The sequence below is a fragment of the Phytophthora sojae genome (genome assembly GCF_000149755.1).
Source record: "Phytophthora sojae unplaced genomic scaffold PHYSOscaffold_1, whole genome shotgun sequence".
Lineage (NCBI taxonomy): Eukaryota > Oomycota > Peronosporomycetes > Peronosporales > Peronosporaceae > Phytophthora > Phytophthora sojae.
Window position 1 is genome coordinate 1,890,014 of NW_009258115.1, and position 27,452 is coordinate 1,917,465.

Sequence of the window (27,452 nt, forward strand, 5' to 3'; positions counted from 1 at the left end):
CAATGGCGGTGGTCGCAGCAGCAGAGCGCTGGGGTCTGGCAGCAGCTGGCCAACTTCAGCTCGGAGCCATCGGGTCGCAGCCCCCGTCAGGAGGAGCCGCCGGCGCTGCGCTCCAGCCAGGGCGACGAGGCCATGAAGATCACGCGCGTGGGGATGTATGTGAACGTGGCGATGGCTGCCACCAAGGTGCGTGGGCGAGAAAACTGTAGATTCGGCAGATTCGGCTGAAGAACTGCCGAGAATTTCACTGACTTGGCTTGGTGTCTGCTACTTGCTTACGATGGCAATCACAACAGGGCGCGGTCGGCGTGGCGATTCATTCCAGTGCTCTGGTTGCCGACGCAGCGCACTCGCTGTCGGACTTGCTGTCCGATGTGGTGACGCTCTGGAGCGTCAAGGTGGCGCGGCTTCCGCCTGATCCGAAGCACCCCTACGGTAGGCTCGACTGTGCTGTGGTGTTGTACGTATTTGATATGGTCAGTGCGGAGCATGATAAATGATGCTCTTGTTTTGGACGGGTATGGCTAGGATACGGCAAGTATGAGGCGGTCGGGTCGCTGTCGGTTGGAGCCATTCTGGTGCTCTGCGGTATTGGGATCGGCGCGGACGGACTCCAGGTCATGCAGGAGATTTGGAACGGTGCTGCAGCCACGCAGCTACCAGAGTTCGACTTGCCGTTCCTTTCAGGTGGGTTTCACTTGAAATAAGCAAAGCATGTTCAGGAAGGAACGAACATGTCTGACTTATGTATTTTCAACGTTGCGACAGAGCTTGATCGCGGCACGCAGTGGGCACTTGCAGCGGGAGCTGCTGGTGTGTCGATTGCGGCGAAGGAGGCATTGTACCATGCAACGGTAAAGATTGGCAAGCAGGCGAACAGCAAGGTCTTGATCGCGAACGCATGGCACCACCGCACCGACGCGATTTCTTCCGTCGTGGCACTGGGTGGCATTGTGGGATCGATGTTTGGGGTGCCTCTCCTGGATCCAGGTACGCAGTGCATTCGCCGACAGTGAGCTATAGCGTTGTAATAGTTGCTGAAGAGAATTGTTGTGTATTTTGAGTAGTTGCTGGTATGGCAGTTGCTGCCATGATCGTGAAGACTGGTGGCGAAATTTGCCTAGACAGGTGCGCCCTGTTCGGATGGGTGGTTTCAATGAAGGACAATATGCTAATTGGTGCAACATGTACAGCGTGCAAGAGCTAACGGACAATACGGTCGAGGCAGAAGTTCTTGAAACACTGAAAGAAGTGGTGAGTATTAGCTGAAGAGTGAGTATAGCTGGTGCGTGGTCTGCTTACACTAAGGAAATCGTTGATATTTGCAGTCTGGCAGTGTTGACGACGTACTAAACGTATCTCAAGTTCGCGCTCGCCGAATGGGCCCGTATACACTGGTGGACTTGCGTGTTCATGTACGTAGGATATGCTCAGGTACTCGCATTGTGGCGCGTATGTACTTGGATTTGATAATTGTGCGCTTGCTGGTTCCTCGTTCTTCTAGCTGGATGCTCGGACAAGTATTTCAATGGCGCAACAGGTAAACGTGTTGTTAATGCACCTGGAATGGCATCAAGCGCTCATGCTAACGCTGATTTAGATCGCAGAGCGTGTGCGATCCCACATTTTGCAGGAAGTTCCCGACGTATCCGAGGTGCTGGTTCACATCGACGTTCAATTTGGTACGAAAGCCCGACGTAACTACGCGTATCCACCATCGTTGACCCCTAACACCCTGTTAAAACGCAATGCAGAGCAATTCGGGTTTGCTGCTACAGCAGCAACTGAAGCTTGCAAGAAGGATTTCCGTCCATACAGGGAGATCAAGAACGACATCAGCTACGCGCTAGCCACCATCCCGGAGATCACTGGGACAACGCACATCAACACGCATTGGCTCCCACACTTGACCGGCCAGGGAACTGCTGTCGACGTCACGATCGTCGTGCAGCCAGACCTGAAGGTTGGTGCAGCCCACGCTGTCGCAAAGAAGGCCAGGAAGTACGTAGGCCTCCGTCGCTTGCGCCTGCTCTTATGTAGCTCACGTCTGCTCACTTCGTCTCGCTGTGTCGTCCCACCAGAGCTATCGAAGCCATTCCGTACATTGTCGAGGCCGACATCCACCTGGAGCTGCAGGACGACGACTCAGACCCGATCCACGCAGCGTAAATGTTGCCTTTTTCCTGCGACGTGTGCAACCCTCGATTTAGTACGCCGCATAGTGAAACCAAGTATAATGTTTGTCCATTCACCATTTCGTGTGGACCACATCGGAGATGTTTAACGTCAGCGTCACCCTTCCTCGCATCACACACATCCGTTGTGACCCTGTCGGAAGCAAGTCAAAACAATGGCGGACCGTGGCATCCTCATGGACTTCCTGCTGGCCAGCGTGGCCACCAGCGGCGCGTGCGTGGTGTCCAACCCCATGGAGGTCATCAAGACGCGCATGCAGCTGCAGGGCGAGCTGGCGCACAACGTGACGCGCGGAGTGGCGCCCGTGGTGCAGTACCGCAACTTCGCGCACGCCTTCTACACCATCGGACGCACGGAGGGCCTGCGCGGCATCCAGCGCGGACTCGGCCCCGGTATTTCCTACCAGATCTTCATGAACGGCCCGCGCCTGGGGCTGTTCGAGCCGCTGCAGAAGGTCTTCGGCGCCACGGACCCCACTGCGTACTCGTTCCCGCTGCGCAACGTGTGCGCCGCCGCCACCTCTGGCATGATCGGAGCCTTCATCGGCAGCCCCTTCTTCCTGGTCAAGGCGCGCATCCAGGCCGCCAGCTCGGCGGGCAAGATCAATGCGCAGTACGCGTACAACGGCATGATGGACGGCTTCCGGCAGATTATCAAGGCGGACGGACTGCGAGGGCTGTACCGTGGAGCGACGGCGTCGATCCCCCGTGTTGCGGTACGTTTGGCGATACTTATAATGAGGTGAAGAGATTAGGGTGCTGATGTAGTGTTGTGTGTGTTTTGTTGGTGTAGATTGGTTCGGGCACGCAGTTGGCGACGTACACACAGGCCAAGACGCTCGTGATTGCCGCGGGCTTTGAGGACGGTGTGCAGGTTCACTTGGGCTGTGAGTTGATACGCTGTCTGAGTGTGGGTTAATTGTTTAGATGAAGCGGCTGATGATTTATGTGTGGTCTGATGCTGCAGCGAGCATCTTGACGGGTGTGGTGGTGACGACGGCGATGAACCCGATGGACGTGGTGTCGACGCGGATTTACAGCCAGAAGGTGGTGAACGGCAAGGGCAAGCTGTACTCGGGTGTGGTGGACTGCATCATGAAGACCATGAAGAGCGAGGGCCTCCGCGGCTTTTACAAGGGCTGGACGGCGCACTACATGCGGCTAGGCCCGCACACCATATTCACCTTCCTCTTCTGGGAGGAGGCCAAGAAGATCGCGGCCGAACTCGGATACTAATGTGCCCACTCGACAAAGCCACAGTAGATAGACAAGACTTATGCCCATAAATTCATCAAGTTGCGGGTTTCTTCGGAGGTGTTCATTGTCTGAGAGGAGGACTCGTAGTGAATTGTTGACAAGACAACTTAAACGGCAACCGTGAACAACATCTCACTCGCATCTTTATTGAGTCAGCGGATCCCTCCACAGATGGCCACTGCTAACTAACTGGGGCATCTACCGCAGCCAAAGCCTTGTGGGACTCTGGTGTCCGCCTTCACGTCTAGTAGCGGTAGAGCTTGGCCGATCGGGTCTGCTCGAGGTCGATCTTGTGGCCGAACAGGTCGCGGATGTTGTTGAGGCGGTACTTAATCATCGTGGGGCGCTCCAGCGACAGACCCCAGGCGATGACACGCACGTTCTCAGGCAGGCCCATGGGACGCAGCATCTCCGGGCGGAACACACCCGAGTTACCGATCTCAGTCCACTTCTTCAGGTCGGGGTGGAACGCGAAGATCTCCATGCTGGGCTCCGTGTACGGGTTGTACGCCGGCTTGAAGCGCATCTGCGTGATGCCGATCTTGAGGAAGAAGGCCTTGATAATACCGATGAGGTCACCCAGCGACAGGTCGTAGTCGGCCACCACGCCCTCCACCTGGTGGAACTCGGCCAAGTGGGTCGCGTCCATGCTCTCGTTACGGAACACGCGGTCAATGGAGAAGTACTTCTGCGGCGTGAAGCCACCCGGCTGGTTGGCCAGCTTGTACAGCATCTGAGCCGAGATAGCCGTGGTGTGCGTACGCAGGATGTTCGTCATGGACGTCTCGCGCTTGAAGGCACCGCGGCCGTGACTGTGTTCATACAAAAAGAGCAGTATTGTAAGTCCTACCATTTCGGGTTATCAAGACTAACACACGCAAATGTAGGCGTACCCAATGGAGCCGAAGCCACCGTTCTCGTGCATGTCGTGAACGCGCTTGTAGTAGTCCTCCGGCACCGTCAGGCAGTGCTTGGGCTCTGTCACCAGAAATAAAAGGGTACAGCGTCAGCAATTCGTTCGTAAACCACCGGTTATGGATTAACAAAAACTCACGGGTGAGGAAGAACGTGTCGTGGGCGTCACGAGCAGGGTGCGACTGCGGCTGGAACAGCGAGTCGAAGTTCCAGAAGCTGCTCTCCACGTAGCGGTTCGTCGGCATCTCCTGGAATCTACAGACGCAAACGGAAACAATTCATCAGCCATCCTTCCTTCACTCGCACTCATCCACAACTCACCCCATGTCCATCAGCACGCGACGGAACTCGGCGCGCACCTTCATGAGCGGGTGCAGGTGGCCGCCGCCGACGCTCAGACCCATGGTCTTGAAGTTGTAGGGCTTGAACGTCTCCTTCTTCCACGCCTCTCTGCGCAATGCAACAGCATCTTCAGTCAGTGTCCTTCCTCTCCCTCCTCCTCCTCCTCCTTCTCCACATTTTCTCTCTTCTCACCCCTCCAGCATCTCCTTGGTCAGACCCGCGGCCTGCTTCTTGCGCTGCAGGGCGAAGTTGACGCCCTTGGTCAGCGCGTACGACTTGCGCGTGCGCACCTCGGCCAGCTTGCGGCGCTTGAGCGTGTTGGCCTCGTCCTTGGACACGGCCGAGAGCGCGCCGTCCGCCTGCTCCACGCGCTTGAGCATCTCCGTGACCTCGTCCTGCACGTCCTCCACGTTGCGGTAGAACTTGCCGTCCGCCTTGTCCAGGCGGATCCACTTGTTCTTCATGCACGCGCCCTGGCCCACCTTGAGCGTGGCGGCGCCCACGGCGGCCTCCAGCGCCTTGCGGTCGATGCCGTCGGCGGCGGGGATGGCGTGGAACACCTGGATCTCGGGCGAGCCGCGCTCGAGGAACTGGCGCGCCTCGTCCTTGAGCACGTAGAAGGACGTGGAGCGCTCGGCGTCCGCCACGAACGCGTCCACCAGCAGCGACTTCATGACGCCCACGACGAGCTCGTGCGATAGGCCGTTGGCCAGCGCGAACTCGTACGTGTCGCCCACGGAGCCGTCCGCGCCGATGGCCGCCAGCAGCAGCGCCTCGGCGCGCGTCTTGTCCGCTTCAGCAGCGCTCATGGCAGGAAAGTAAGAGGGTACTTATCTACACTGTTGGGGCTCCTTCCCTTCGCTCGTTGGTCAATGGAGACCGATCGCTTTGGCTCAGGTGACGTCCATCGCACTTAATCGAGATGCGTCTGCGACATGTGAGCACTCCCACTAAGTACGATACGCATTGACCTCGGTTTAATGACGTCACTCTTTTGATTTTTCTATCAATCCATCGCCAGTCAAGTGCGCACTCGGTTGGCGTCCACTCGGTGACTTGCGCTCTCTGCGATGGACTCTCGGCGGCAGGGCGGGCGCCACTACGGCGGCAACAATGGGCGCCGGTTCCGTCGAGGCGGTGGCGGACGCGGCGGCGGCTCGGGCCCCGTCTGGTTCAAGGGCGAGGGCTACAACGACCACGAGAGCGTGTGCATCGCCGAGGAGGTGGCGGGCATCTCGGGCTTCCTGGACGCGTCGCGCGCCGGCTTCCCGGGCGTCGTCAAGCAGCGCTTCGCCGACTTCGTGGTGCACGAGCTGGCGCCTCGCTCGCGCCAGCCCGTGGCGCTGCAGCGCGTGGCCAAGAAGGGCAAGAACCTGCAGCTGGTGTTCCAGCAGCGCGTGCTGGACTTCGCGCTGGGCGTCGTGGCGCCGCGCGAGGAGCTCAAGAAGCTGGAGCAGCAGCTCGGCAAGGAGCAGGGCAAGGAGCAGCTGCTGGGCGTCGTGCGCGCGCTCTCGCGCAAGCTGCAGCGCACGTCGCTCCAGCAGCAGAAGCTGGGCCAGGCGGCCCAGGAGGCGTATCATCTCAAGCAGCTGGTGGTGCTGGTGACGCGCGAGATCGGCGCCAAGAAGGGCAAGGAGTTCGAGCAGTTCCTGGAGAAGGTGGAGCAGGCGCGCGTCGAGTTCGACGCCAAGAGGAAGGAGCTGGGCGACGAGGCAGGCACCAGCGCGGCGCTGGCGGCGGCCGAGGGACTGACGTTCTACCTCGGAGGGCTCAATGAGAAGGGCGACCGAGTGTTCATCCACGAGACCATGAGGCGCTACGGCAAGACGAGGATCGTGGCGGACACGCTCAACATTGGGAGCGACACGGCCGTGATCCGCGTCAGGCCGCAGTTCGCGGTCAAGCTGCTGCCTGGAGAGAGGGACAGCAGGAGAGACTGGCCCGTTGGACAGCGTAAGTGCGGTAATTGGTGGCTAGGCTTAGTTGTGGTTTGTGAGGTGGTCTGATGAGAATTTTTTTATTTTGATAGCCGACTACCTGCAGTTCACATTGTACAAGCGAAACAAGGAGACGTCGGCGGTGATTAATCAGTTGGCGTCCATGCTCAAGATCTCTCCAGCTCTGTTCTCCTACGCTGACGTCAAGGATAAGCGTGGAATCACCACGCAGCTTTGCACGGTGTACCGTGTGCCCAAGGATCGCGCGCAAGTGGTGTTCCGGCCAGGAGGCACCAAGAAACTGGAAGACCAGCAGTACCTTGTCGGCGACTTGCGCTACGTGTCGCGGAAGCTGGAGCTGGGTGACTGCGCAGGCAACCGTATTGCCATGGTGGTGCGGTCGCTGCCTGAAAATGAAAAGGAGCTGTCGGAGGAGGACGTACGCAAGGCTGTCCACAGCTGGGAGACACGTGGGTTCATTAACTTTTTCGGGCTGCAACGCTTTGGCAATGCGAGCACGTCGTACCACTTGCTTGGCCGAGCGATGCTCCGCAAGGACTACAAGCTGGCTGTGTTGCTGTTGCTGCGTCCCCAGGATGGAGAGGCCAGCAAGATTCGTGCTGCGAGAGAACACTTTAGAAAACACAAGGACGTTGCCGCTGCACTACGAATGCTTCCACCTTTCCTGGTGCCAGAGCGTGCAGTGCTCGAGGGGCTTCAGCAGCACGGCATTGATGCGCACGAGCTGGCGTATAACAATATCCCGAAACCACTGCGCATAGCGTTTGTGGAAGCGTACCAGGACTTCGTGTGGAACGAGATGGCGAGCATGCGAGTGGCGAAGTTCTCGTCAACGGCCGCTGTTGTGGGTGACCTGGTGCTCGTCGAGAGCGACGGCTCCAAGGTGGTCAGGAAACCGAATGACTCCGGCGAGCCATCTAGGAAACGTCAGAGAACCGGAAAGAGCACGAGGAGGAAGCCGATTCAGGAAGTTATGGAACTCACAGAAGCTATCGTGGACCAGTACTCGATTGAGGACGTGGTGTTGCCACTACCAGGTCACGCGATCAAGTACCCGACCAACGAAGTAGGAGCCGCCTACCGAAAAATGCTGACGACGGATGGCATCGACCTCAACGCCCACTTCGGACCGGACGGCAGCCAGACCTACCAACTGGATGGATCATACCGCCACTTGGTTAAAAAGCCGACACGCGTGTCATTCCGGTTGAAGCGTTACGAGGACCCGACGAAGCCGTTGATTCCGAACGATGTGGACGCGTTGCTAGCGAACTCTCCTGTGTCAGCTGCCGCTGAAGATGCCGTGGAGTCTCCGTCTAAACCAGCCGAGAAAGGATCGCACCGCGCGCTTGTACTTGAGTTCGATCTGGACTACGGCTCCGACGCGACCATCGCTACCCGCGAGCTGATGAAGCAGAGCAGCAGCGCAAATGTGAACTGGCAGACTTCGAACTCAGAGGCAGCCAGCAACGATGCGTCGAAGAATGCGGACGGATCCTCATCTGCAAATGCTGCTTCAAGGCCAGGTGCTTCCAGCGTGCAGGCAAACAAGTCCAATCGTGGTGACACTCGCAAGGTCATCACCGCTCAGAAGAAAACGCAAGTGGCGATCGGCCGTCCAGGTTTCAGTCTGGGAAGATCGTAAAAGCTCACGGAGTCGGGTATCTCAATGACAGTCGTGTCTAAACGATAGAACTCCAGTGTTAGATTTTGAAGATAGGGCGTTTTCAACGCACATGCAACTGAATTGGAAACAATAGAATAACACGCGAGAAATGAACATGCCACCCGCCAACAAATAGGCTTAGTTCTGCGTTCGCCCTTGATGGCAGCAATGCACGGTAGTGTAGGATGGCGTAGTTTCATAGCTTAGACAGAAACATCAATTGTATTGACATGTGAACACTTCACGTTTACTACGGACTAGGCCAGCGATGAGGCTGAAAAGTTGGGGATCGGGGATCTCTGTAGTCCCCGATGTCCACGCTACCCAAGTGATACCGCGCAATCTCAGCTTGAGAAGGCCAAGGCTGGGGCTCGAAATACCGGGGATCTCTGTAGTCTCCATCGTCGTAACTGGGCAAGCGATATCGTCCACGAAACCGTTCAGGCTCCTCTTGCTCTCGATCAATGCCCAAATACGTATACGACCACGAGTTCGCACTCGCTGGAGGTGAGCTCGTCTGGAGGTCAAGCGGCCGGACGTTGCCACGACCCGAAGCAATCAGCGAGGCTGTACGATGCGCTGCAGACACACGCGCGATTTCATCCTCCAACTCAGACAGGCTAAAGTGCCGGGGTGACTCGTCACCATCTTCCTCTTCCAACTGAGACGGCTCAAAGGGGATTGCTTCGGACATCTCTCGCCCATTCGCTTCCACGGGACTGAGGATGTCGATCGGTTGCCTGCATGCTGGACACGTGCTTTTCGTCTCGAGCCATCGAAAGAGGCACACGGTGCAAAAGGTGTGGCGGCAAGCCGTCGTGAAGGGGTCAGTCAGGTCTTCGCAGCAGATTGGACACTCATCTTGGTCGTCGTCTTCGTCGCGTGAGTCATTTGTTGAGCTCGTAGAAGTGTCGATAGTCAATCGAGGACGGTCTTGAATCGACGCAGTTGGGTCTGACTCATGAGAGTCTACACGCGCGCAGGTTTTGCTACATCTTGAGTCCTCGGTCGAGCATTGGGCCAATGCGCTTTCGTGGAGGTACCGAACAACATCGAGGTGCCCATTTCCAGCAGCAGCGACAATGGCGGCACTTGTAGCTTGTACGCGGAGGTGCTCGCGGAGATACCGGACAACGTCCAGGTGCCCATTTGACGCTGCAACAGTCATCGCGTCTTCGCCCATCGCCTCGCCTTCACAATTTGCAGACATCCATTTGACCCGGTCGAGCTTGCCTTGAGACGCGTAGAAGGTCTTCATCGTCCTGCAGATCCCCTCGGGGTTGTGCATCAGGTCGTGCCAGTCAGAGGGGTCACAAGCTCCAAGCGCACGCTCGGCTTCGGAGAACTGGGTGACCATTTTGACCTGGTCCGTACTCGATGTAATTCGAGTATAGTTGCGGGTGGGCCCGCAAACTGTGAAGTGGTGGCGGTGGGTGGGAGCGTGCTGTAGGAACCGCTTCTCCACCTACTGGGAGTTGTCTCGTACCACCCCAGGGAGTGAACTACGTCAACTTGGTCTTATGTCCTTCGAAACCAACGAGTTGAGGATAAGATCACGAATACGAACACCATCATTCTCCTACGTAAATACTGGTGCATTGGGGGTAAGCAGGTGACACAATATTGCAGTAGCTCAGGTAGTGCAAGGCAACGCGTGCGAGCCACAGCGAGCTTGTTATCTCTAGCATTGTCTTCAACAACGGTAGAATAGTTGATGATATTTTTCTTTCAATGTTCTGGTTGTTACTATACTACAGATCGTCAAGGTCGGCCAGTAGCTGGGCCTCTATCTCTTCTCGCATCCTCTTCTCAACATCAGCTCGAATTTCAGCTCGAATCTTCGCTCTCATCTCCTCCAGTTTCGTTTGGAAACTTGCTTCAACTTCAGCGCGGATCGTGGCCTGCTTTTCCTCGCGGATGCTGGCCTCCACTTCGGCTCGAAGCCGTGCTTCGATGTCAACGTCGCCAGCTTGGCTGCCTTGTGTAGTACCGCTAGTGCAAGCAACTACCGGAGAATTGGCGCTTTCTACCTGGGGTTCCGGAATCTGTTCACCATGTTGATCACCCACGTCGCCCTGGTAGGCTAGTCGACAGTCTTCATGTTGCATCAAGAACTCAACTACTTTGTGGTGCTTGAATTTCTTTGCTTGAAGTACCGCTTTTGCTGAGCAAGTTTCGGATCGGTGTTCGTCTAAGTACTGAACGGCAGCTAGATGACCGTGCTCCGCAGCTGCAGCAATGGCTGCATTCGAAGCGGGTTGGCTGAGATTGGTGTGCAGATACTTTACGACGTTCAAATGCCCGTTCGCTGCAGCATTCATCATAGCAGCAGTGCTGCACCCTTCCGAGCGATTCGTGTGCAGCCACTTGACTGCATCAAGGGATCCCTGGCCAGCAGCGCCATCCATGGCGGCAGTAGTGCACCCTTCGCTGCGCTTTTCGTGCAACCACTGGACAACAGATGCGTGGCCATTAACCACCGCTCGATCCATTGCAGCGGTGGTGCATCCTTCGTTGCGATTTTCGTGCAACCACTTGACAATGTCCAGGTGACCATGGCTTGCAGCTGCATCCATGGTAGTCTTCCTGAACCCTTTAGTCACATTCGTGTGCAGCCATTTGATCATCTCAAGACGTCCATTAGCTGCTGCTCCATCAACGGCAGCAGTGGTAATGCCCACGCGTCTGTACTGCTGAAGCCATCGGACGATGCTAATATGACCGTTCTTCGCAGCACCGTCGAACGCCGCAGTCGTGCAGCCCTCCGACCGGTTCCTATGAAGCCAATTGAGCACCATCTCGTGGCCATTCGCCGCCGCTCCATCCATTGCTGCCGTGGTGCAGCCTTCTCGTCGAGTTTGGGAGAACCATTGTACCATGTTGAGGTGCCCGTTGCTGGCGGCATTATCCATTGCTGCAGTCGTGCACCCTTCGTTGCGATTCCCGTGCAACCAGGTGACTACTTCGAAATGGCCGTTGCTAGCCGCGCCGTCCATGGCAGCACTTGTACAGCCTTCATAGCGATGTTCATGCAGCCATTTCACAACGTCCAGATGCCCATTCGTCCCGGCAGCGTCCAGTGCACTCGTCGTCGCAATTCTTGTGCATCCAGATGACAAACTGCAGCTTTCGACGACCGCAGTAGTAGTCGATCATCTTGGAGCAGAAGCCGCTGCAGCCATGCTTCTCTTCATGCCAAACCGCAGCGGCCACCTCGCCGTATTCCTGCTCCTCTTCGGCTGTCAGGGCTGGCATGGCTGGAGCCGCTTGTAACAGTGAACAGTCCTCATATGAACACCTTTTACGGGCTAGTCCCTGACATCTTATGACTACCCTGAGGTAACGTGCTGAATACCGAGATAAGTTTCGAGAACCGTTTTGATACTTTTCTTCGTGTACCTAATTCTAGACACTCGAAGGCCACAACCAACTCAAGCGACCATCGTTTGGGACCTTTGCTTGCTGCCAACATGGCGACCCGGGTCAACCGCTCGGTCGTAGTGGACACACCGATCCAGTTTTCCTCAAAAGAGCGTCAATGTGGGGCCGTCCATCTTTCGAAATGGCATCAGCACAAACATAGCTCAAGTGATTTCTGCAAGACCTAAACGTGTTTTACAGCAGCCACGGCTTGATCCAGCAGGTGCAGTGGATGCACGTGAACTGGAATGCACCTCAGCGATGGACAGCGCAGCGACGAACGGCCACCTCAACGTCGTTCAGTGTCTAGACGCCAACTGCTTCGAAGGCTGCACTACCGCCGCAATGGACGGCGCCGCTAGAAATGGACATCTCGGTATCGTGCAGTGGCTGCACCAGAATCGGCTTGAAGGATGCAGCACTGCTGCCATCGACGGAGCCGCTAGGAATGGACACCTCCAGATTGTCATGTGGCTTCACGCCAACCGCCAAGAAGGCTGCACGATGGCCACAATGGACGGAGTAGCAGCCAATGGCCACGTGATCCATTGGCTGCATCAGAATCGCACTGAGGGCTGTACAGTTGCTGCTATGGACGGTGCTGCGAGCAATGGCCATCTTCATGTAGTCAAGTGGCTGCACCAAGTGCGCTCTGAAGGCTGTACTACCGCCGCTATGGATGAAGCTGTCGCCAATGGCCACGTCAACACGGTGAAATGGCGGCACGTGAATCGCTCGGAGGGATGTACGACGAAAGCGATGGGCAACGCGGCAGCATTGGGGCGCCTGGATACCGCCAAATGGCTGCACCTGAATCGCTCCGAGAAGTGCAGTCCATCTGCACTGACAAATGCCGCTTCAAAAGGTTTCTTGGGGGTTGTGAAGTACCTCAACGTCAACCTCAACCAACCAGCCAGCACTGCAGCGATTGATGCAGCAGCAGCGAATGGCCATGAAGAAGTGGCGAAGTATCTACGCGGTCACTGCTCCGAGCAAGATCAAAGCACCTCCGTCAATACCAATGGACCTGAAGAAAGTGTAGTTTCTGACTCTACTACTGAGCTAGATGAAGATACATTCATAACACGTGTGATTTCTACGCTTCGCGGAGGAAGCGATGGAAGTGGTGCAACTGCTGAGCCTGTGGAGCTACCGAGCTACGACCGAGCAGAAATACACGCACGAATCCGCTCGGAAGAGGAGACCAGCATCCGAGTCGAGCTAAGCTCTAAACTCCACGCTGAAGAGGAAGCCAAGATCATTGCGGAAGTCGTGGAAGCCAAAGTGCGGCCTACACTTCGAGCTGAGATACGAGCCGACGTAGAGGCAAAACTGCGGTCGGAGATTCGAGCGGAACTGCTAGCCAAACTCGAAAATGTATGTGCTGCTTGCGGCTGTAAGCCTCAAGAACCAGCAACCGCTACATGTGGACACAAGTTCTGTGAGGAATGCCTCCAGGTTGGCGGATCGGGGGATCCCAAACGGTGTGCATTGTGCGGATCGGTTTAAGTTTAGCAGCAAAAGCCCCGGGTCCTGTGATGCACGGGGAAATAAGTGAAACGAAAGCATACTTCCGATCTTAAACTAACGATTTATCTATTGTATTCGCTTGCAGTTTTTGGAGCTTGCGAATACGACCGCCATTATTTCGCGCCACTTCTGCGACCGTGGAGGGTGGAATAGTTATTATCAATGCGCAGCACGGACAAAATGTTTGCAAGTAAAAATCTCGTTTTTTAAAACTGTCTTTGGCAACTACCAAGTAAGCTCAGGGCATGCTGTTTAAGCCAAACCGTTGAATCCAAGGTGTTGCAGTATCATCTACCTCTATACGCGCCAACTCCATCGTAGCTGTGAGCTCGTCTTGCTGAAGCATTTCCTGATGCAACATCCCAAGCTGATGCGCTTTGTGTGTGAAAGCGGGCTTCATCGCCACCGAAAGATCGTATCGGCTGCATTTGTCGAGGTCGGCCCTGACTTCCCTCCGGCTGAGCGATACGCAGCAGCCTATCAATGGCACCCTCGATCCGTTCTAGCCGATCGCTCATCAGCTCCATCTTGGCAGCCAGATCCTTACAGCAGCAACCCTTAACTGATTCCCTTTCATCCAATTCTTGAGCTGACACGGGTTCAATAACCTGCTGCAGCTTCTCACGCACAGTGAGTGTTGTGAGCTCGAACGAATTCAGTAATTGGAGGTCGCTCTCAGTGATGTCTTCAATGCGCGTCACAGGAAGTCGCTCCAAAATGGCCATTGCGAGCTCGAGATCACTACCGTAAAACACAAGGGAGCATCCCTGAGTCACATCGATCTTTTAGTTAGTTTTTGAGCTGGGTCTGATCAAGTGAAATAGTCATACCTCAATGCCTTGAGTTGGTCGAGGGTGCGAGTCAAAGAGGAGGAATTGCCCTCTCTGCTCGTGGTCAGACCCACAAAGCACCATCAGCGTCTCGGGTGGTTTCGTGAAGAGGCACGCTACAGGTGAAGCTCTATTGCGACGGGCGCTCTGAACCACCTCCATGATGTTGGAAGCAGAGAGCACTCGCTACAGACAACAGCACCAAAAAGATTAACATTCATGTTGGTGCATTTTTTGACAACACATTGCCCATACTTGTTCAGATATGCCAACATCGATGATATATCTCATGGTTGACGATTTGTCCAAGTTGCCTTCTCCCCACGCGGTAAGAAGATTGATCGCTTCTTCGGCGGAGCTGTGTTCGCCCTCCAAGAACGCGGAACACGCCTCGTACCATTGGACGCCAAGCTCAAGCACGTCTTCGAGGTCGCGTTCGCAAAGCCTCGTCCAGTCGGAAACAGAGCCAATCCGACACGCTGCTGCTAAGGAGATGAACGTACACGCCGATCGCCCGTTGGGAAACGAATACTGGCTGCGCTGGCATTGGAGAACTGTTCACATTAAGTTAGTTTGGGGTTATGCTTCAATATGCGTACAGGGTTTCAATACCATGCTGGCTTGCCATGGTCGTGCAGTCGAGAGTTTGAGAAGTGAACATCCCTCGAGCTTAAGTCTGTTAGCCCCCATGATAAATAAGCTCCATCGTCTGCCAAATTCGGGACAAGATGCAAACCCATTGATCTGGTCGGCTCAGCTTTCGGATCTTGCCCAAGGTATTCCAAGTAGTCCCGCTGTTGACAGGTGATTCTTCTTGAGACGTACTTAATGTCACTGGCAGTGTATTAGCACCTTTACAAACAAAAATACGGATATCAGGATACAGATTTTCATTGATGCGTTTGAAAAAGATGAATAAATGAACACAGCGGGGTTTTCCTTAACTGTGCTCCACCCTACTTCGCAGATCCTACTCACCGTTGCGCTCCGCCCACGTTTGGCCGTCCCATTGCGACCGGTCTGCAAATGTTTGGAGAAAACCATTGGCACTGGGGGCAGTTGTTGATGACCTTCGCTCCCCCGTGCACTTCTCCTTGGTGAGTCTGTAGGTTGCCGCAAAATCCATGAAGCACGGGTCCGAAGCTGCAGCGACCGTACATGTATGCCGCGCCCTGGAAGAGCTGGCGCATTTGTTCCGGCTGAAGCTCATTGTCCTGAAGTTGCTGCTTCACCTGCTCGCAGGTGCGACCTTCGTGCCACTCGCGCGTGTTGCCGACACGAGGCGATCGGGCAGCGGAAGTGCGTGTCAATTCCATTGAGCACAGCCACGCCCCGACAGCCTTCAACGAGGCACTTGTGCGTGTCGGGGGCGTCGTCCGCACCGACTAAAAGGAGTAACGCAGCATCTCGTCCTCCGTCAGCACCATACTCATGTCGGCGTCCGATATCGTCGCAGTGCAGTCGGGACACCGAGGGCGTACGTTCTCTTGTTGATGCTTTGGAGGATATGCTGCTTGATCGTCTCACGACAGAAGCTGCGCTCACAAGGCCTGACAATGAAGATCTCAGCCATGGGGTCTTCATCCTGGCAGATTGAGCAGTGGAATGCAGTGGGAATAGGCGGTGGTGGAGGAGGAGTTGCAGCTCGACGTTGTAGTCCGCTCCAGCGCTCGTCGGCGTCTGATAACCCCCCACGGGCTGCATTCATCTCGTTGTTGAGGATGGAGATCAACGTGGTTCGCTTCATTTCGGGGTCGAGGTTTCGGATGGACTCGGCTGATTGAGGACGGGAGTGACGGAGTAGATTCAGTGCATCCCCACGTAATTGTGGCCGCTTGAGCGCCGAAGCATGGTGATTATCACTTCGTAGTCTTCTGCTGCAGCGTTCGGCGGCGGAGAAGAAGCTTGAACAATCGGGGCCACGGTGAGTGCCGCCATCCGCTGCGCAAGCATTAGACCAGGATCTGAAACAGCGATTTCTTCTTGAGCTCGTGACTGATTCTGCTGACTCCAGAAGTTGTGGACACGACCGGGCCTGTAGGTGTTGCTCGACGGAGAGAAAACAACCACCTCCATCAATAGAAGTTGACCGAGGTACGACACTGGTGGATCTCCTGTCGCAGCAACATAAGACTGCACCGCGAAGTTCACCTCGACGCCGCTCCCTGAAGGCAAGACGCACACAGCTCGGCCTTGGCCATTCTCCTCGTCGTGGTGCACACAATCCCCGCTGAGTTGATTGAACACTTGAGGTTGGTCCGGAAGGGAGGGAGGTGGCGGCAGCATACTGCCGTGTTTGGTCCTGATGTAGCGCCTATCGAGTTGAACGATCGATTGCATTCGTTGCACGTAAGTTGACTCATTTAACTGGAAGACACTCAATACTGCGACGGATACAAGTTCGCTTAATGAACGCGCGTGTGGATAGATCCTTGCCCGCTAAGATATTGTCCTCTAGCTTATTCTCGAGTTCGCACCCTGGGCCCGACCGTTACGAGGTCAGACTCGAAGTTTTGAATCTCTATTGATGTTAAGGGCTAACTATCGAGTCCTGAATTTTCTGAAGGTTAAGCCTAATCGATACGTTGTTCAGTGGTCTTCGTGGGCTGGTATCCCGAATACAACGTCTACACTGAAGATGGGGCTAAAAGCGAATATCCCTGGGCCGATGGAACCTGATCGCAATAATTTAATCAATTTGGCTGCTCCGGGCGCCTTTTGTATCTTGCTTTTCTCCCACGTGTACGAATTGAAGTGGTCGAAGAGAGTTGATCCTTGCGGGCGTTGTTTTGCCGACCACGCGCTAGCTACACATCCATTTTTGTAAAATCAATCGTTTTGCCTTGTGAAGGACGGTTGAAGTTCAGTATCCTGTTCAAGGCCAACTTCGTGGACTCGGAACTCGTACACAACCATGAAAACCATACTTAAGTAGTCGAAGAGGTTCTACAGTACAGCCATCAACACGTGGTCACGCTGAGCTGCAAGCCACAAGAACACAATCTTACGACGAAGCCCTATGGTCTAGGTTTTGTGTGGGAACCTAGAGCCATAAGGTGTTCGAGACTTCTACTTACATGTATCCCGGAACCCGCCACGACTGAATTGGTAGACGCGCTTCGTATTTGGGGCAACCGAGATGCGAGCTTGCTTCAACCTTGCGATCCCCTGCAGTTTGAGAGGTGTGAGATGTCTCTGTAGCTCTACTCGACAGACAGATTGGCACCGTAATCGTAGACCCGCCATTCCAGCTGATACTTAAGTACCATTAATCTTGCGTCTGTATCGGTTTGGTGGTCGAAGTATTGTTTACTGCTTCAGCGAAATCAACGCAGTCATTTGGCCAGATGGACGTTAAGTTACTGTACCGGTACATGTAAAAAGAAATCAAAACTTTCTCGTCGCCAGGCCGCCGCCGTTGAGGTGTGTCATGTGGCACTCGTTCCTTCCCGCCGGCATGCAACAGCTTGTATCCCAATACTTAAGCAAGGTCGAAGCCTCGTCCGGATGATTAACAATACAGTACATGTAATCTCCTCGTCGCATCGCTGCGAGAGAGGCGGTTGTGTCACGATCCTGAGCTCGACCCGCTGGAACGCTTGCCTCCAGGTGCTGCGTGTACTGTACTTTAGCTACAGTACAGTGTACATGACTGAACAACGACGTCGCGACTGTTACAGAGAACCACACGCACAGATGGCGTATCACGGGCACTGCGAGCTATTGCAGCAGCACCCACCAGCAACAGCCTCGGACTGCGTGCCGGTGGCATTCCATTCATCACTTCCACATTTGCCCTCCAGCACTCAAGCCACCGACCAGCAGCTCGAAGACTCAAGGGTAAACCATGGTCAGTTCCGCGTCCAGCGCCATCTTCGCGCTCTGCTCGCTCATCGCCGCCCAGAGCGGCCTCGCTTCCGCCGCTGCGACCCCCGTGGACCTCGGTTCGTGCCTCACCAAGGCCGGCATCGAGAACTCGGTGCCCAGGACCACGACCTGGACCATGGACATCCAGCCGTGGAACTCGCGCATCAACCCCCAGCCGGCCGCCGTTGCGTTCCCCAAGACGGAGGCTCAGGTGTCGGCCGCACTCAAGTGCGCCGGCAGTGCCGGCGTCAAGGTGACGACTCTGGGCGGCAACCGCTCGTTCTCGAGCATGGGCTTCGGCCGCAACAACGGCGCCCTCGTCATGAACCTCAAGCACATGAAGCACCTCAAGTACGACGCGTCTACCGGTCTGCTGTCGTACGGCGGTCCCGTCATGATTTCGGAGACTGCCAAGTACATGTGGGGCTTCAAGCGCACGCTGCCCCACGGCCGCTGCCCCGACGTCGGTATGACGGGCGTGGCTGCCTCGGGTTTCGGTACCCTCTCGCGTGCCGCTGGTACGGTGCTGGACAACATTGAGGCCGTGCGTGTGGCTCTGGCCAACGGTTCCATCGTGGACGCCAGCGCCAAGCAGAACTCGGACCTGTTCTGGGGCGTGCGTGGTGCCGCCAGCTCCATGGGCGTGGTGCTCGACTTCAAGATCAAGACCATGGCGCCTCCGTCGCAGACCGTGACCAACTACACCATCGCCTTCGACAAGAGCGCCAAGCCCACGCAGCAGGACAACGTCAACGCCTTCATCGGCACGCAGAAGTGGGCCCTGAGCGCTGACAACAACGACCTGCTGTCCATCCGCTTCAGCCTCAAGACCAAGTCGACGCTGCAGGGCTTCTTCTACGGCTCGTCCGCGCAGGCCAAGACCGTCTTCGCCTCGCTCATGAAGAACCTGCCGCCCTCGATGGTGCTCACGACGACCGAGGAGGACTTCTGGACGTCTGAGACGTACTCGACCCCCGGCCTCATCGAGCAGACCATGTCTCCGCGCCGCTACTTCTACATCGCATCGGTGACGATCCCCAGCAACAAGCCGCTGACCAACGCCACGGCCTGGGACCTCTTCTCCAGCACGGCGTACGCCCCCGCGCTCCCGGACGCTTCGGCTTCGGGCTTTGTTGACATCTGGGGCGGCAGGTACGCTAAGGGTGTTAAGGCGGACGCATCGGCCTGGAAGCACGACGACCGCCTGCATCTGATCCGCTGGGACATCCGCACCCCGTCCTTCGACGTCAAGTTCGCCGACAGCACCATCACCACCATGCGTAGCAATTTCTACAAGTTCGTGAGCTCGTACAAGGCCTCGGGTGGCGTGCCCGGTGGCTTCACGACGTACCGTGACGAGCGCTGGACGATCAAGGAGATGGCCGAGTACCTGTACGGCGGTGGCAACTTCGCCAAGCTGCAGCAGATCAAGACCAAGTACGACCCCAAGATGATGTTCAACACGGACCCGCAGGCCATCCCCGCCCTGGCCTAGAGATACCCAGTCGAAAACGTAGCTAACGTTTAGATATTTTTCAACAATGGATGTGTAGTTAGCCCGCCAGACACTTTGGCTTACTAAGTACTGTGATGAAGGTGATTGCTTGCTGGTCATAACTCGGATCCTTCCTTAGCTCTAAAACAATTGCAGACAGCAATGTAACTACAGTTTCAGAAAACTCTTATGATCAAAATCAAAAACTATACTACTAGTAATTCGTACCAACCATGATGACCGCTGACCGCACTTGGATTCAAAACGTTTCTACTGCAGAAGCGTTGGTGGTGTTCTAACACGACCACTTCTTCTCTAGCAATCGTCCCTGAGGTAGAAAGCGTGCGTTGTGAGCCACGATAAGCCCCAGACGCACGCCCCACATCTTTTCGTCCCATGGCGCCTCCCACGGGATCACGAAGTCGACTGGGACCCCCCCCCCCTTCTCCATGCAGCTCAGCGTAGACGTTCACTAACGGGGCCACGCGCTTGTTCCACGCTGGAGCTTGATATTTACTCCGAGCTTGTCCAGCTTATCGATATCGCGCCCGCACTGCGGGAAGTAAGACCCCACGCATCGAGTGTAAGTGAGTGTCTTGCCCAGTGTCTTCGCCCAAGCTTCCCGTGGCCAAGGATCTTAGACGGAACGACAAATTTGTGGCGGACTTTGCCATTCTCGTACACGTCGACATACACCTCGAGAGCTGGCATAATGGCGCCATTCCACACTGTATCGCTATGGTCCCACACAAAGCCAAGAGAGTCCAGCACGTGCTTATCCTTATCTCGAGCCACTTGCTTCGCGTAGCTTCTGCGGTATCGAATTTCACGAACAGCACTTCCAAGTTTCATTCCCCAGGCCTCCTCCGGCCATGGTGGACGGAACAGCACGATTCATCCTCGTTTGGGACAACGAAATGATGCGGGACGTCCGCGTTACCGTACACCTTCCAATATTGACGCAGCGCCGGCAGAATGACTGTGTCCCATTTCAACTGAGACACGTTCGTCACGAAGCCCAGCGCCTTGAGCTCCTCCTCCATCCCAAGGGGAAGACTCGACTTGTTGTTTCCCATCTTTTACCCGAAGAGCCCTCACTGCATCCCCCAAATTGTAGTCCCACGTCACGGAGGGCCAGCTCTTGCGGAACAACGAAAGTTTGAGGCACTAGCAAGCCCCCTTTCAAGTGGCTATACGTACGTTGGCGAGGTAGACATCGCCCCTATTTTCGACATTTTCGACACCAGGCAGATATATATTTGTGTCGAAATGTCAAATTGCTCATTTATACCCCCCCCCCATAGTTCGAGGCACACCCCTACGAATCCTTGTAAGGTACGTTGAAGGCTGCACACTCCGCTGACTGGCCGCATTCTTGACGACACATATCACACTCAAGCAGCATTTCGACAATATCGTGATAACCGGCCTTGTCCGCCTGCAAAATAGGGTCGGTCGAGCAACGCCCAGAGCAGTGGTCATGGAGATACTTCACAACCTCGGGGTGGCCATTCCGTGCAGCGCTCGTAATCGCATCTCGTGTGGGCATCAGGTCCAAGTGCACGTGCAGATACTTCACCACGTGAATGTGCCCATTTTCCGCGGCCCCAGTCAAAGCAGCAGCGGTAAACTTTTCTGCGCGATTTGTGTGGAGCCACTTGACGGCATCCAGTTTTCCCGTACTCGCCACGCGATCCAGTGCAGCAAACGTGCATCCTTCCGACCGGTTTTCGTGGAGCCAGCGAACCACATCCGCATGGCAGTTAGTAAGAGCGCCGTCCATCGCCGCAGTAGTGCACCCCTCGTGGCGATGGTGGTGTAAATACTTTACGACATCCAGGTGACCATTTTCTGCGGCACTGTCCATCGCCGCTGTAGTGTGCCCGCTCCTCGCTGCTCCGTCCATTGCCGCCGGGGTGCATCCTTCTCGACGATTCTGGGTCAACCACGTGACGACAGCTAAGTGGCCGTGTCTAGCGGCGCTGTCCATTGCTGCAGTGGTGCAGCCTTCCGAGCGGTTTTCATGCAGCCACTTGACCATTGACAAACATCCAGCACTTGCAGCGCCGTCCATCGCTGCGGTAGTGCAGCCTTCGTAGCGGTTCTTGTGTAGCCATCCCACAACATCGAGATAGCCATTGGCAGCAGCATCATTCATCGCTGCCACGGTGCAGCCGGCGTAGCTGTTGGTGTGGAGCCACTTGACAACCTCGAGGTTCCCATTCTTTGCGGCAGTGTCCATCGCTTTTGTCGTTAGTTCCGCCTCACAGTTGGCGTGCAGCCACTTCAAGCGCTCCAGGTGTCCGATGCTGCAGTAGTATTCCTTCACCCTCTTGCACAAGTTGTCTGGCTGGTGGTGGCGCTGGTGCCACGATGACGGGCCAACAACTCCACAGCGACCAACCTCTTCGGGGGTCAGCGCCGCCATCACTTGGTGGGTCTTTTGCTTGATCGGAAAAAATGAGAAATAATGCGGCCAAGGAGGGAGAGCAATTCAACTTGAGACCGTTAGGAGAGGATTTCGAGGAAAGTTGGTTGAGCTGCAAGTGTTGGAGCTAACGGTCGGGTGTCCGAATTTCATGATGTCACTCATCAACTATCAAGAAGAATAGAGAGGCTGAGTTATTGTTCAAGAGAGATCCTTCGCGTCGCATGCATATTTGTTTGTCCTTCTGAGTACTATTAGAGGCATTGTGTGGTTTTGAGGTTGGTTTTGAATTGAGGAACATTGTTGCCACTGAGTATGCAATATGCTTTCATTGTTTTGTCATAAAAGCTGGGAAACAAAATCAGTTTGCTTCAATCTAACGCTCTGGGATAAGTGCTTAGCCTTCATTTCATTTTCACTTTTGCTTTGAAAAGCACATCGCGTTTCGTTACCTTGGATTTCCTTACGCGGGAAGAAGAAAACAAGTACGGATATGCGGAGCCATCCACTTGGCATCTCAAGAAACACGGGTGCGAAGGGTTCTGCACAAAGATGAAGAGCTACTATGGCTCGCGTTGGGACCCAAGCTACTTCCGATGGATGGTCGCGAATTGCGACGCACCACTGACTACCGATGCCATGGACGGCGCAGCATCCAACGGGAAGTTGAGCAGCGTCAAGTGGTTGCACAGCCACCGGGTTGAAGGCTGCACCACTGCAGCCATGGACCGAGCTGCAAGCAGAGGCCGTCTCGACATTGTCAAGTGGCTTCATGAAAATCGCACTGAAGGCAGCACCACTGCTGCAATGGATGGCGCGGTGGCCAATAGTTTCGTAAAGATTGGCTGCATGAAAATCGCTCGGAAGGTTGCTCTACTGCAGCTATAGACAATGTCGCTGGGCAAGGGCATCTCGCCGCCATCAAGTGGCTGCATGAGAGGCTGCAGCCCTGCGGCGATGGTCAACGCTGCGTCGAATGGACATTTGGAGGTGGTCAAGTATGTGCATACTGAGATTAAGCAACCAGCTACCAGTGCTGCGATCACTGCTGCCGCGGAGAACGGTCATCTTCTGGTCGTGAATTATCTCCACGAGAATCGGACGGAGGCTTGTGGAGCCAACGCCATTCTTCGCGCCACGAGGAAGAGACACACTGCGGTCGTCAAGTATTTACTCAAGCATGACGAGTGTCGAGCTGCATACAAGCCGAAGAACGCGACGATGCTTGCTGACGGAGTAGTTTCCACGCGGAAGAAGATCTGGCGCTTCATTTTTGGCCTCGTGGTTTGACTTTCCACTTGCTTCCGGTAATGCTGATAAGCTGCTTCAACTTGCCAAGTGGATGTCGGGTGGCGAAAGCTGGAAGAACGTATTAGTGCTGAAAAGGAGGCAAACATTCGAACCAGCGAGCAAGCGAGGATTCGGACTGAAGTGGAGGCGAGCATCGGAGCTGAAGGGAAGAAGACTCGAGTCGACAAGCAAGCATTAATGCCGAGCAGCCAGATTCTGGGCGGAAATCCAAGCCGAGATCGAGAAAAGATGGATTCGAAACTAGCTTCTTGGAGTTCCAAAGATGTATAACCCGTTGTTGACTCTTTTTTCTTTTAGCCAGCCTTAGTATTTTTCGAGATTGTGAAGAATATTATCTGTATCGGTAGATCGTTAGTTCCAACACTTGCAGTTCAACCTTTCCTCGAGATATTTTCCCAACGGTCTCAAGGTTGAATGCTTGACAATCTTGGCGCCAACCTTCCTGCGCGTCACGTTCGTTTTGCCTCTCAAACCTGCTGATTTCTGCTCCATCTTCTGACGAGTATGAGTTCGCAAGTCGTTTCTAGGAATCTGAATTTCGAAGTAGTTAGTTACAGAAGGAAGGTTTTCAACCAGGAACAAGGAGTTGAAGTTACCTTCGTCATTATTTACCATTACTTGATACTACACCAGTAGAAAAACCACTACAACCGTAAAACTCTTAGCTGTGTGTCGAAAAAGAACTACAAAACGAAAGCGTGAATCTCGTCCATTTCGATAGCATGTCTATAGGGATATTTCTGAAGCCACTTTGTAAGCATAGGATTCTGACCTGAATACATGTACGAACGATCATGGTGTTTACATGAACTACGCTTTTATTCCTCATTCGAAGCGTGGGAGCTCCGGATTCTCTCGAGCCTACATGTTTTTTCTAGAGCTTCAACCTTCCATTCCATGGTCCTTCAAGCCCTCCATTTCGTCAACTTGCTGCCATTCTTCACCAACTTGCGTTTCCTCCTTCTTCACTCGGCCGATCGGACCCGCTGGACAGTCTTCGCTTCGAACCTGATGAGATACTCCACAACCAGAAGATGATCGTTTTCCGCGGCGGCAGTGATCGCAGCGTCCGTAGCTGGCTGGCCGACCTCAGTGTGCAGGTACTTGACCACATCCAGGTATCCTTTCGACGCCGCGTTTATCATCGCAGCGGGGCTACAGCTTGCCTGTCGATTGTCATGCAGCCACTTGATGTCAGCGAGGTAGTTCTGTCCCGCCGCAGTGTCCATCGCTACAGTCGAACACCCTTCCGAGCGGTTTTCATGCAGCCATCGAACCACTTTCACTCGACTATTGGCTATCGCGCCATCCATCGCGGCAGTGGTGCAGCCTTCGGGGCGGTTTTCGTGCAACCACTTGACTACGTTGAGGTGGCCGTTGCTCGCAGCGCCATCCATCGCCTTGGAAGTTCAGCCCTCGGAGCGATTTACGTGCAACCACTTGACAATATCAAGGTGGCCGTTTGTTGCGGTGCCATCCATCGCAGCGGTGGTGCAGCCCTCGGAGCGATTTTGGTGCAGCCATTTGACAACTTTGAGGTGGCCGTTCGTCGCAGCGCCAGCCATCGCGGCAGCGGTGCAGCCTTCAAATCGATTGTTGTGGAGCCACTCGACGTTGTATAAATCGCCGCTGGCTGCTGCTGCGTCCATCGCATCGGTGGACAGAGGCTCGCAATTCGCGATCATCCATCGGAGATTATCCAAGCTAAAGAGCGTAGCATAGTAGCTCTTCATCTTCGTGCAAAAGCCACTGCAGCCGTGTTTCTTGTCATGCCAAGTGGACGGTTCCGCTGACCCATACTCCGCTTTCTTCTGGCGATAGGATGTCCATGATGTTTCCAAAGTAGAAATGGATCGTAAGTGAGGGCTTCGCGTCGATGAACGCTGAGCGTCAATCTCGTCAAACACCAGGAAAAAGTTGAGTGATAGCTTTTTATCTCAAAATATTAGTTCTATCCATCGTAGTAAACATTCCGATCAACTTCGACAACGACCTGTCTTGGCTTTTGTAATGACTACTATTCAAAACAAGCCACAAATCACCCTTGGTATCATTGTGTGTATTCTGGACTGGACTCAAGAATGGCCAAGGCGTCAAAGGGGAAGGCCCCCGCCAAGAAAAAGAAGTCGGTGACGAAAGCGTCAACTCGCAGCTCAACGAAGAAGGAGTCAACAGCAGCGGCATCTTCCCAATGCGCACCATCGCACTCTCAAACTGTGAAAACGGAGGCCACTGACTCAAAAGTTTCAGCCGAAGCAGACCCCGTTACGAGTGAATCCTCCCAAGAGCCTTCTCAAGCAAATGGAGAGCGCTAACGTGGAGCTCGAAAGGATCAAAGGGGAAGGTCAAGCTGCCATTCGCCTCAGTGGTGTGACGTCTTCAGCTTGGGAACTGCACCGCGAATGGGCCTGCACACGCGCCAAGGCCCCACCGCAAGTCGACTTCTTCTTCGCGCCAGTGGCGACGCACTACAAGACGGCGATTGCCACGCCCATGAAGCTCGTCGGCCGCATCCAAGTGGAGATCGAGAGCCTCTTGAGTTACATTGAGCCACTTCGCACGACCGACTTTGTGAATGGGGAACCCCTTGTGCTGCCTGCCCCCCTGTCGGAGCAAGATCCAGACGACGACGCGCTGTTTCCTGACCCGCCCCTCATCTTCCGAGACACGCGCATCGCGATGACGACTCTTGTCGACGCTATTGCCAATCCAGGGCCTTTGTACCGCACCATCCACGGCTTACGCGAAGGCAGCTACATCTGCCACCTCATGTACATCTGGAAGTCGGTGTTCGTTTTCCTGCCGATAATCCGTTCGACGTCGTAGGAAACAGACCCCTGGAAGGCTAATGGACGCGTTCCGAGTGCCGCAATTTAGTGTTGCAGGTGAGCACGTTCAGATTAATTCATACTACTCAAGTCACGTGAAGTATGCAACATTTATAATTCGAAGTGGTTGTCAGCTGCTGAAATTGCTGCCGTCGAAGCCGTTGTAGAAGTGCTAGCGCTTGTTGCTCCTCTTGTTCTAGCCGCCGTAGCACATATTCTTGATCTTCTTCTTTTCCTTCTTCTTGCTGTTGTTGATATCCATTTCGTCTGCAATTGGATAGTGATGAGACGAAGACGCAGTCTGTCCAACGTTTTGGTGAATTTTCGAGTTCTTGGGACGTTGTTGTGGGCTAGCTTCCCAAGGAATTCTACGACGCCGTAAGTTGCTTTCGTCCAACTCGACCGATTGGAAGTCGTAATCTAACTTTGCCGTGGTTGGATTGGCCTCAAACTCTTCGTCTGTCAGAGATTGCAGCTCCAGCCTCGGAGCCTCGGAACTACCAGATCTACTCTTCTCTCTTTCATTCAACGGTCCTCAGCTCACTCTACCACTGCAGTCACTCGTTCTACCAGAACTGTCATCGTCGATGTCGTCGTCAAGCGATGATAATTCTACCAAAGTGTGCATCCAGCGCTCTGGGTCCATTATACAGATGGGAACAGCCGCTCATGCTGCAGTGACCACCTCGGCGGCCGGAGTCGCGCGTCTTCAGCGACTACACGGAGCGACTGGGATCCCCGTGTACAACATGATCGATTCGCCTATCACTTTCGGTGTCATGGCACTGGATGCCGTGGGGTCCGTCGTATTCGACGACTCCACAAAGCGAACGGGCGTTTTGAAGCGCACAGTAAATTCCGCGTCGGACGATGGCAGTGGGCGAAGCGCTGCGACTTGCTTACAGCCACCATCGTGTCGAGGCCAGCAAGAATACAGCGCACACTGGAACGCTTGTCACGGTACGGATTATATGGAATGAGCTTTGGTTCGGTCGGTTTGGGTGCTTCTACTTAGCCACGATACTCGCCGTTGTCTCGGTGTTCTAGACCCGGACTGCTCCCAGTATTACTTCCACAGCCTGGATGAAGACACAAAAGACTGCGTGATTGTACGTACGCGCGTTTACTGATATTTCTCAACCATTGATCTAACCACTCCTTCTCCTTCTAGGACTCGAGCTGGACTGCGATGCTGGCTGCAACGATAACGGTTTTCGTTTCGCCTTCTCCCTTTCGCTTCTGTTTTCCACTCAAAGCAACAAACAGCCACTGTTTTCCACCCCTTAGTCCAAGTCTGTCACAACCGAGAAGCTTCCATGTGCACTATCCCCCCCAAGCGAGCGCACCTACTGTGGGTATTTCAGGTGCATTGGCCCGGTTGAACGATGTTTTATTCTAACGTATCCATTA

General features: G+C 54.8%; 13 protein-coding genes across 13 annotated transcripts; 7 read left to right on the forward strand and 6 right to left on the reverse strand.

The window, feature by feature from the left end:
• Positions 1–132: 132 nt before the first annotated feature.
• Positions 133–2,169, forward strand: PHYSODRAFT_308518 (hypothetical protein; the record flags this gene model as incomplete). The annotated part of the gene is made up of 11 exons (XM_009516022.1): positions 133–186; positions 297–435; positions 529–687; positions 769–990; positions 1,068–1,137; positions 1,194–1,254; positions 1,329–1,415; positions 1,505–1,540; positions 1,601–1,682; positions 1,791–2,036; positions 2,084–2,169. 11 exons carry the CDS (start codon positions 133–135, stop codon positions 2,167–2,169), a joined length of 1,242 nt encoding a protein of 413 aa, XP_009514317.1.
• Positions 2,170–2,428: 259 nt separating this feature from the next.
• PHYSODRAFT_472316 (hypothetical protein) lies at positions 2,429–3,114 on the forward strand (the record flags this gene model as incomplete). The annotated part of the gene is made up of 2 exons (XM_009516023.1): positions 2,429–2,911; positions 2,989–3,114. The coding sequence occupies 2 exons, from the start codon at positions 2,429–2,431 to the stop codon at positions 3,112–3,114; spliced, it is 609 nt and encodes a 202-aa protein (XP_009514318.1).
• Positions 3,115–3,134: 20 nt separating this feature from the next.
• Positions 3,135–3,431, forward strand: PHYSODRAFT_467571 (hypothetical protein; the record flags this gene model as incomplete). Its single annotated transcript, XM_009516024.1, has 1 exon — positions 3,135–3,431. The coding sequence occupies one exon, from the start codon at positions 3,135–3,137 to the stop codon at positions 3,429–3,431; it is 297 nt and encodes a 98-aa protein (XP_009514319.1).
• A 265-nt stretch (positions 3,432–3,696) lies between these two features.
• On the reverse strand, positions 3,697–5,518 carry PHYSODRAFT_348851 (hypothetical protein; the record flags this gene model as incomplete). Its single annotated transcript, XM_009516025.1, has 5 exons — positions 3,697–4,264; positions 4,346–4,430; positions 4,507–4,622; positions 4,689–4,817; positions 4,902–5,518. 5 exons carry the CDS (start codon positions 5,516–5,518, stop codon positions 3,697–3,699), a joined length of 1,515 nt encoding a protein of 504 aa, XP_009514320.1.
• A 261-nt stretch (positions 5,519–5,779) lies between these two features.
• PHYSODRAFT_474702 (hypothetical protein) lies at positions 5,780–8,312 on the forward strand (the record flags this gene model as incomplete). The annotated part of the gene is made up of 6 exons (XM_009516026.1): positions 5,780–6,127; positions 6,197–6,671; positions 6,739–7,040; positions 7,095–7,529; positions 7,581–7,919; positions 7,998–8,312. The coding sequence occupies 6 exons, from the start codon at positions 5,780–5,782 to the stop codon at positions 8,310–8,312; spliced, it is 2,214 nt and encodes a 737-aa protein (XP_009514321.1).
• Positions 8,313–8,538: 226 nt separating this feature from the next.
• Positions 8,539–9,743, reverse strand: PHYSODRAFT_358215 (hypothetical protein). Its single transcript, XM_009516027.1, has one exon. The coding sequence runs from the start codon at positions 9,688–9,690 to the stop codon at positions 8,584–8,586; it is 1,107 nt and encodes a 368-aa protein (XP_009514322.1). The 5' UTR covers positions 9,691–9,743; the 3' UTR covers positions 8,539–8,583.
• Positions 9,744–10,027: 284 nt separating this feature from the next.
• On the reverse strand, positions 10,028–11,452 carry PHYSODRAFT_553759 (hypothetical protein). Its single transcript, XM_009516028.1, has 3 exons — positions 11,210–11,452; positions 11,056–11,131; positions 10,028–10,899 (listed from the first exon to the last, which is right to left on the reverse strand). Exons 1-3 carry the CDS (start codon positions 11,327–11,329, stop codon positions 10,085–10,087), a joined length of 1,011 nt encoding a protein of 336 aa, XP_009514323.1. The 5' UTR covers positions 11,330–11,452; the 3' UTR covers positions 10,028–10,084.
• Positions 11,453–13,570: 2,118 nt separating this feature from the next.
• On the reverse strand, positions 13,571–16,453 carry PHYSODRAFT_293146 (hypothetical protein; the record flags this gene model as incomplete). Its single annotated transcript, XM_009516029.1, has 9 exons — positions 13,571–14,065; positions 14,114–14,299; positions 14,369–14,558; positions 14,617–14,667; positions 14,726–14,947; positions 15,092–15,498; positions 15,595–15,623; positions 15,659–15,947; positions 15,977–16,453. The coding sequence occupies 9 exons, from the start codon at positions 16,451–16,453 to the stop codon at positions 13,571–13,573; spliced, it is 2,346 nt and encodes a 781-aa protein (XP_009514324.1).
• A 1,507-nt stretch (positions 16,454–17,960) lies between these two features.
• On the forward strand, positions 17,961–19,475 carry PHYSODRAFT_320903 (hypothetical protein; the record flags this gene model as incomplete). The annotated part of the gene is made up of 1 exon (XM_009516030.1): positions 17,961–19,475. One exon carries the CDS (start codon positions 17,961–17,963, stop codon positions 19,473–19,475), a length of 1,515 nt encoding a protein of 504 aa, XP_009514325.1.
• An 848-nt stretch (positions 19,476–20,323) lies between these two features.
• On the reverse strand, positions 20,324–20,518 carry PHYSODRAFT_475474 (hypothetical protein; the record flags this gene model as incomplete). Its single annotated transcript, XM_009516031.1, has 1 exon — positions 20,324–20,518. One exon carries the CDS (start codon positions 20,516–20,518, stop codon positions 20,324–20,326), a length of 195 nt encoding a protein of 64 aa, XP_009514326.1.
• Positions 20,519–22,455: 1,937 nt separating this feature from the next.
• PHYSODRAFT_320905 (hypothetical protein) lies at positions 22,456–23,193 on the forward strand (the record flags this gene model as incomplete). The annotated part of the gene is made up of 2 exons (XM_009516032.1): positions 22,456–22,722; positions 22,792–23,193. The coding sequence occupies 2 exons, from the start codon at positions 22,456–22,458 to the stop codon at positions 23,191–23,193; spliced, it is 669 nt and encodes a 222-aa protein (XP_009514327.1).
• Positions 23,194–24,179: 986 nt separating this feature from the next.
• PHYSODRAFT_320906 (hypothetical protein) lies at positions 24,180–24,947 on the reverse strand (the record flags this gene model as incomplete). Its single annotated transcript, XM_009516033.1, has 2 exons — positions 24,180–24,614; positions 24,645–24,947. The coding sequence occupies 2 exons, from the start codon at positions 24,945–24,947 to the stop codon at positions 24,180–24,182; spliced, it is 738 nt and encodes a 245-aa protein (XP_009514328.1).
• Positions 24,948–25,295: 348 nt separating this feature from the next.
• Positions 25,296–26,040, forward strand: PHYSODRAFT_257686 (hypothetical protein; the record flags this gene model as incomplete). The annotated part of the gene is made up of 2 exons (XM_009516034.1): positions 25,296–25,343; positions 25,465–26,040. 2 exons carry the CDS (start codon positions 25,296–25,298, stop codon positions 26,038–26,040), a joined length of 624 nt encoding a protein of 207 aa, XP_009514329.1.
• Between the last annotated feature and the right edge of the window lie 1,412 nt (positions 26,041–27,452).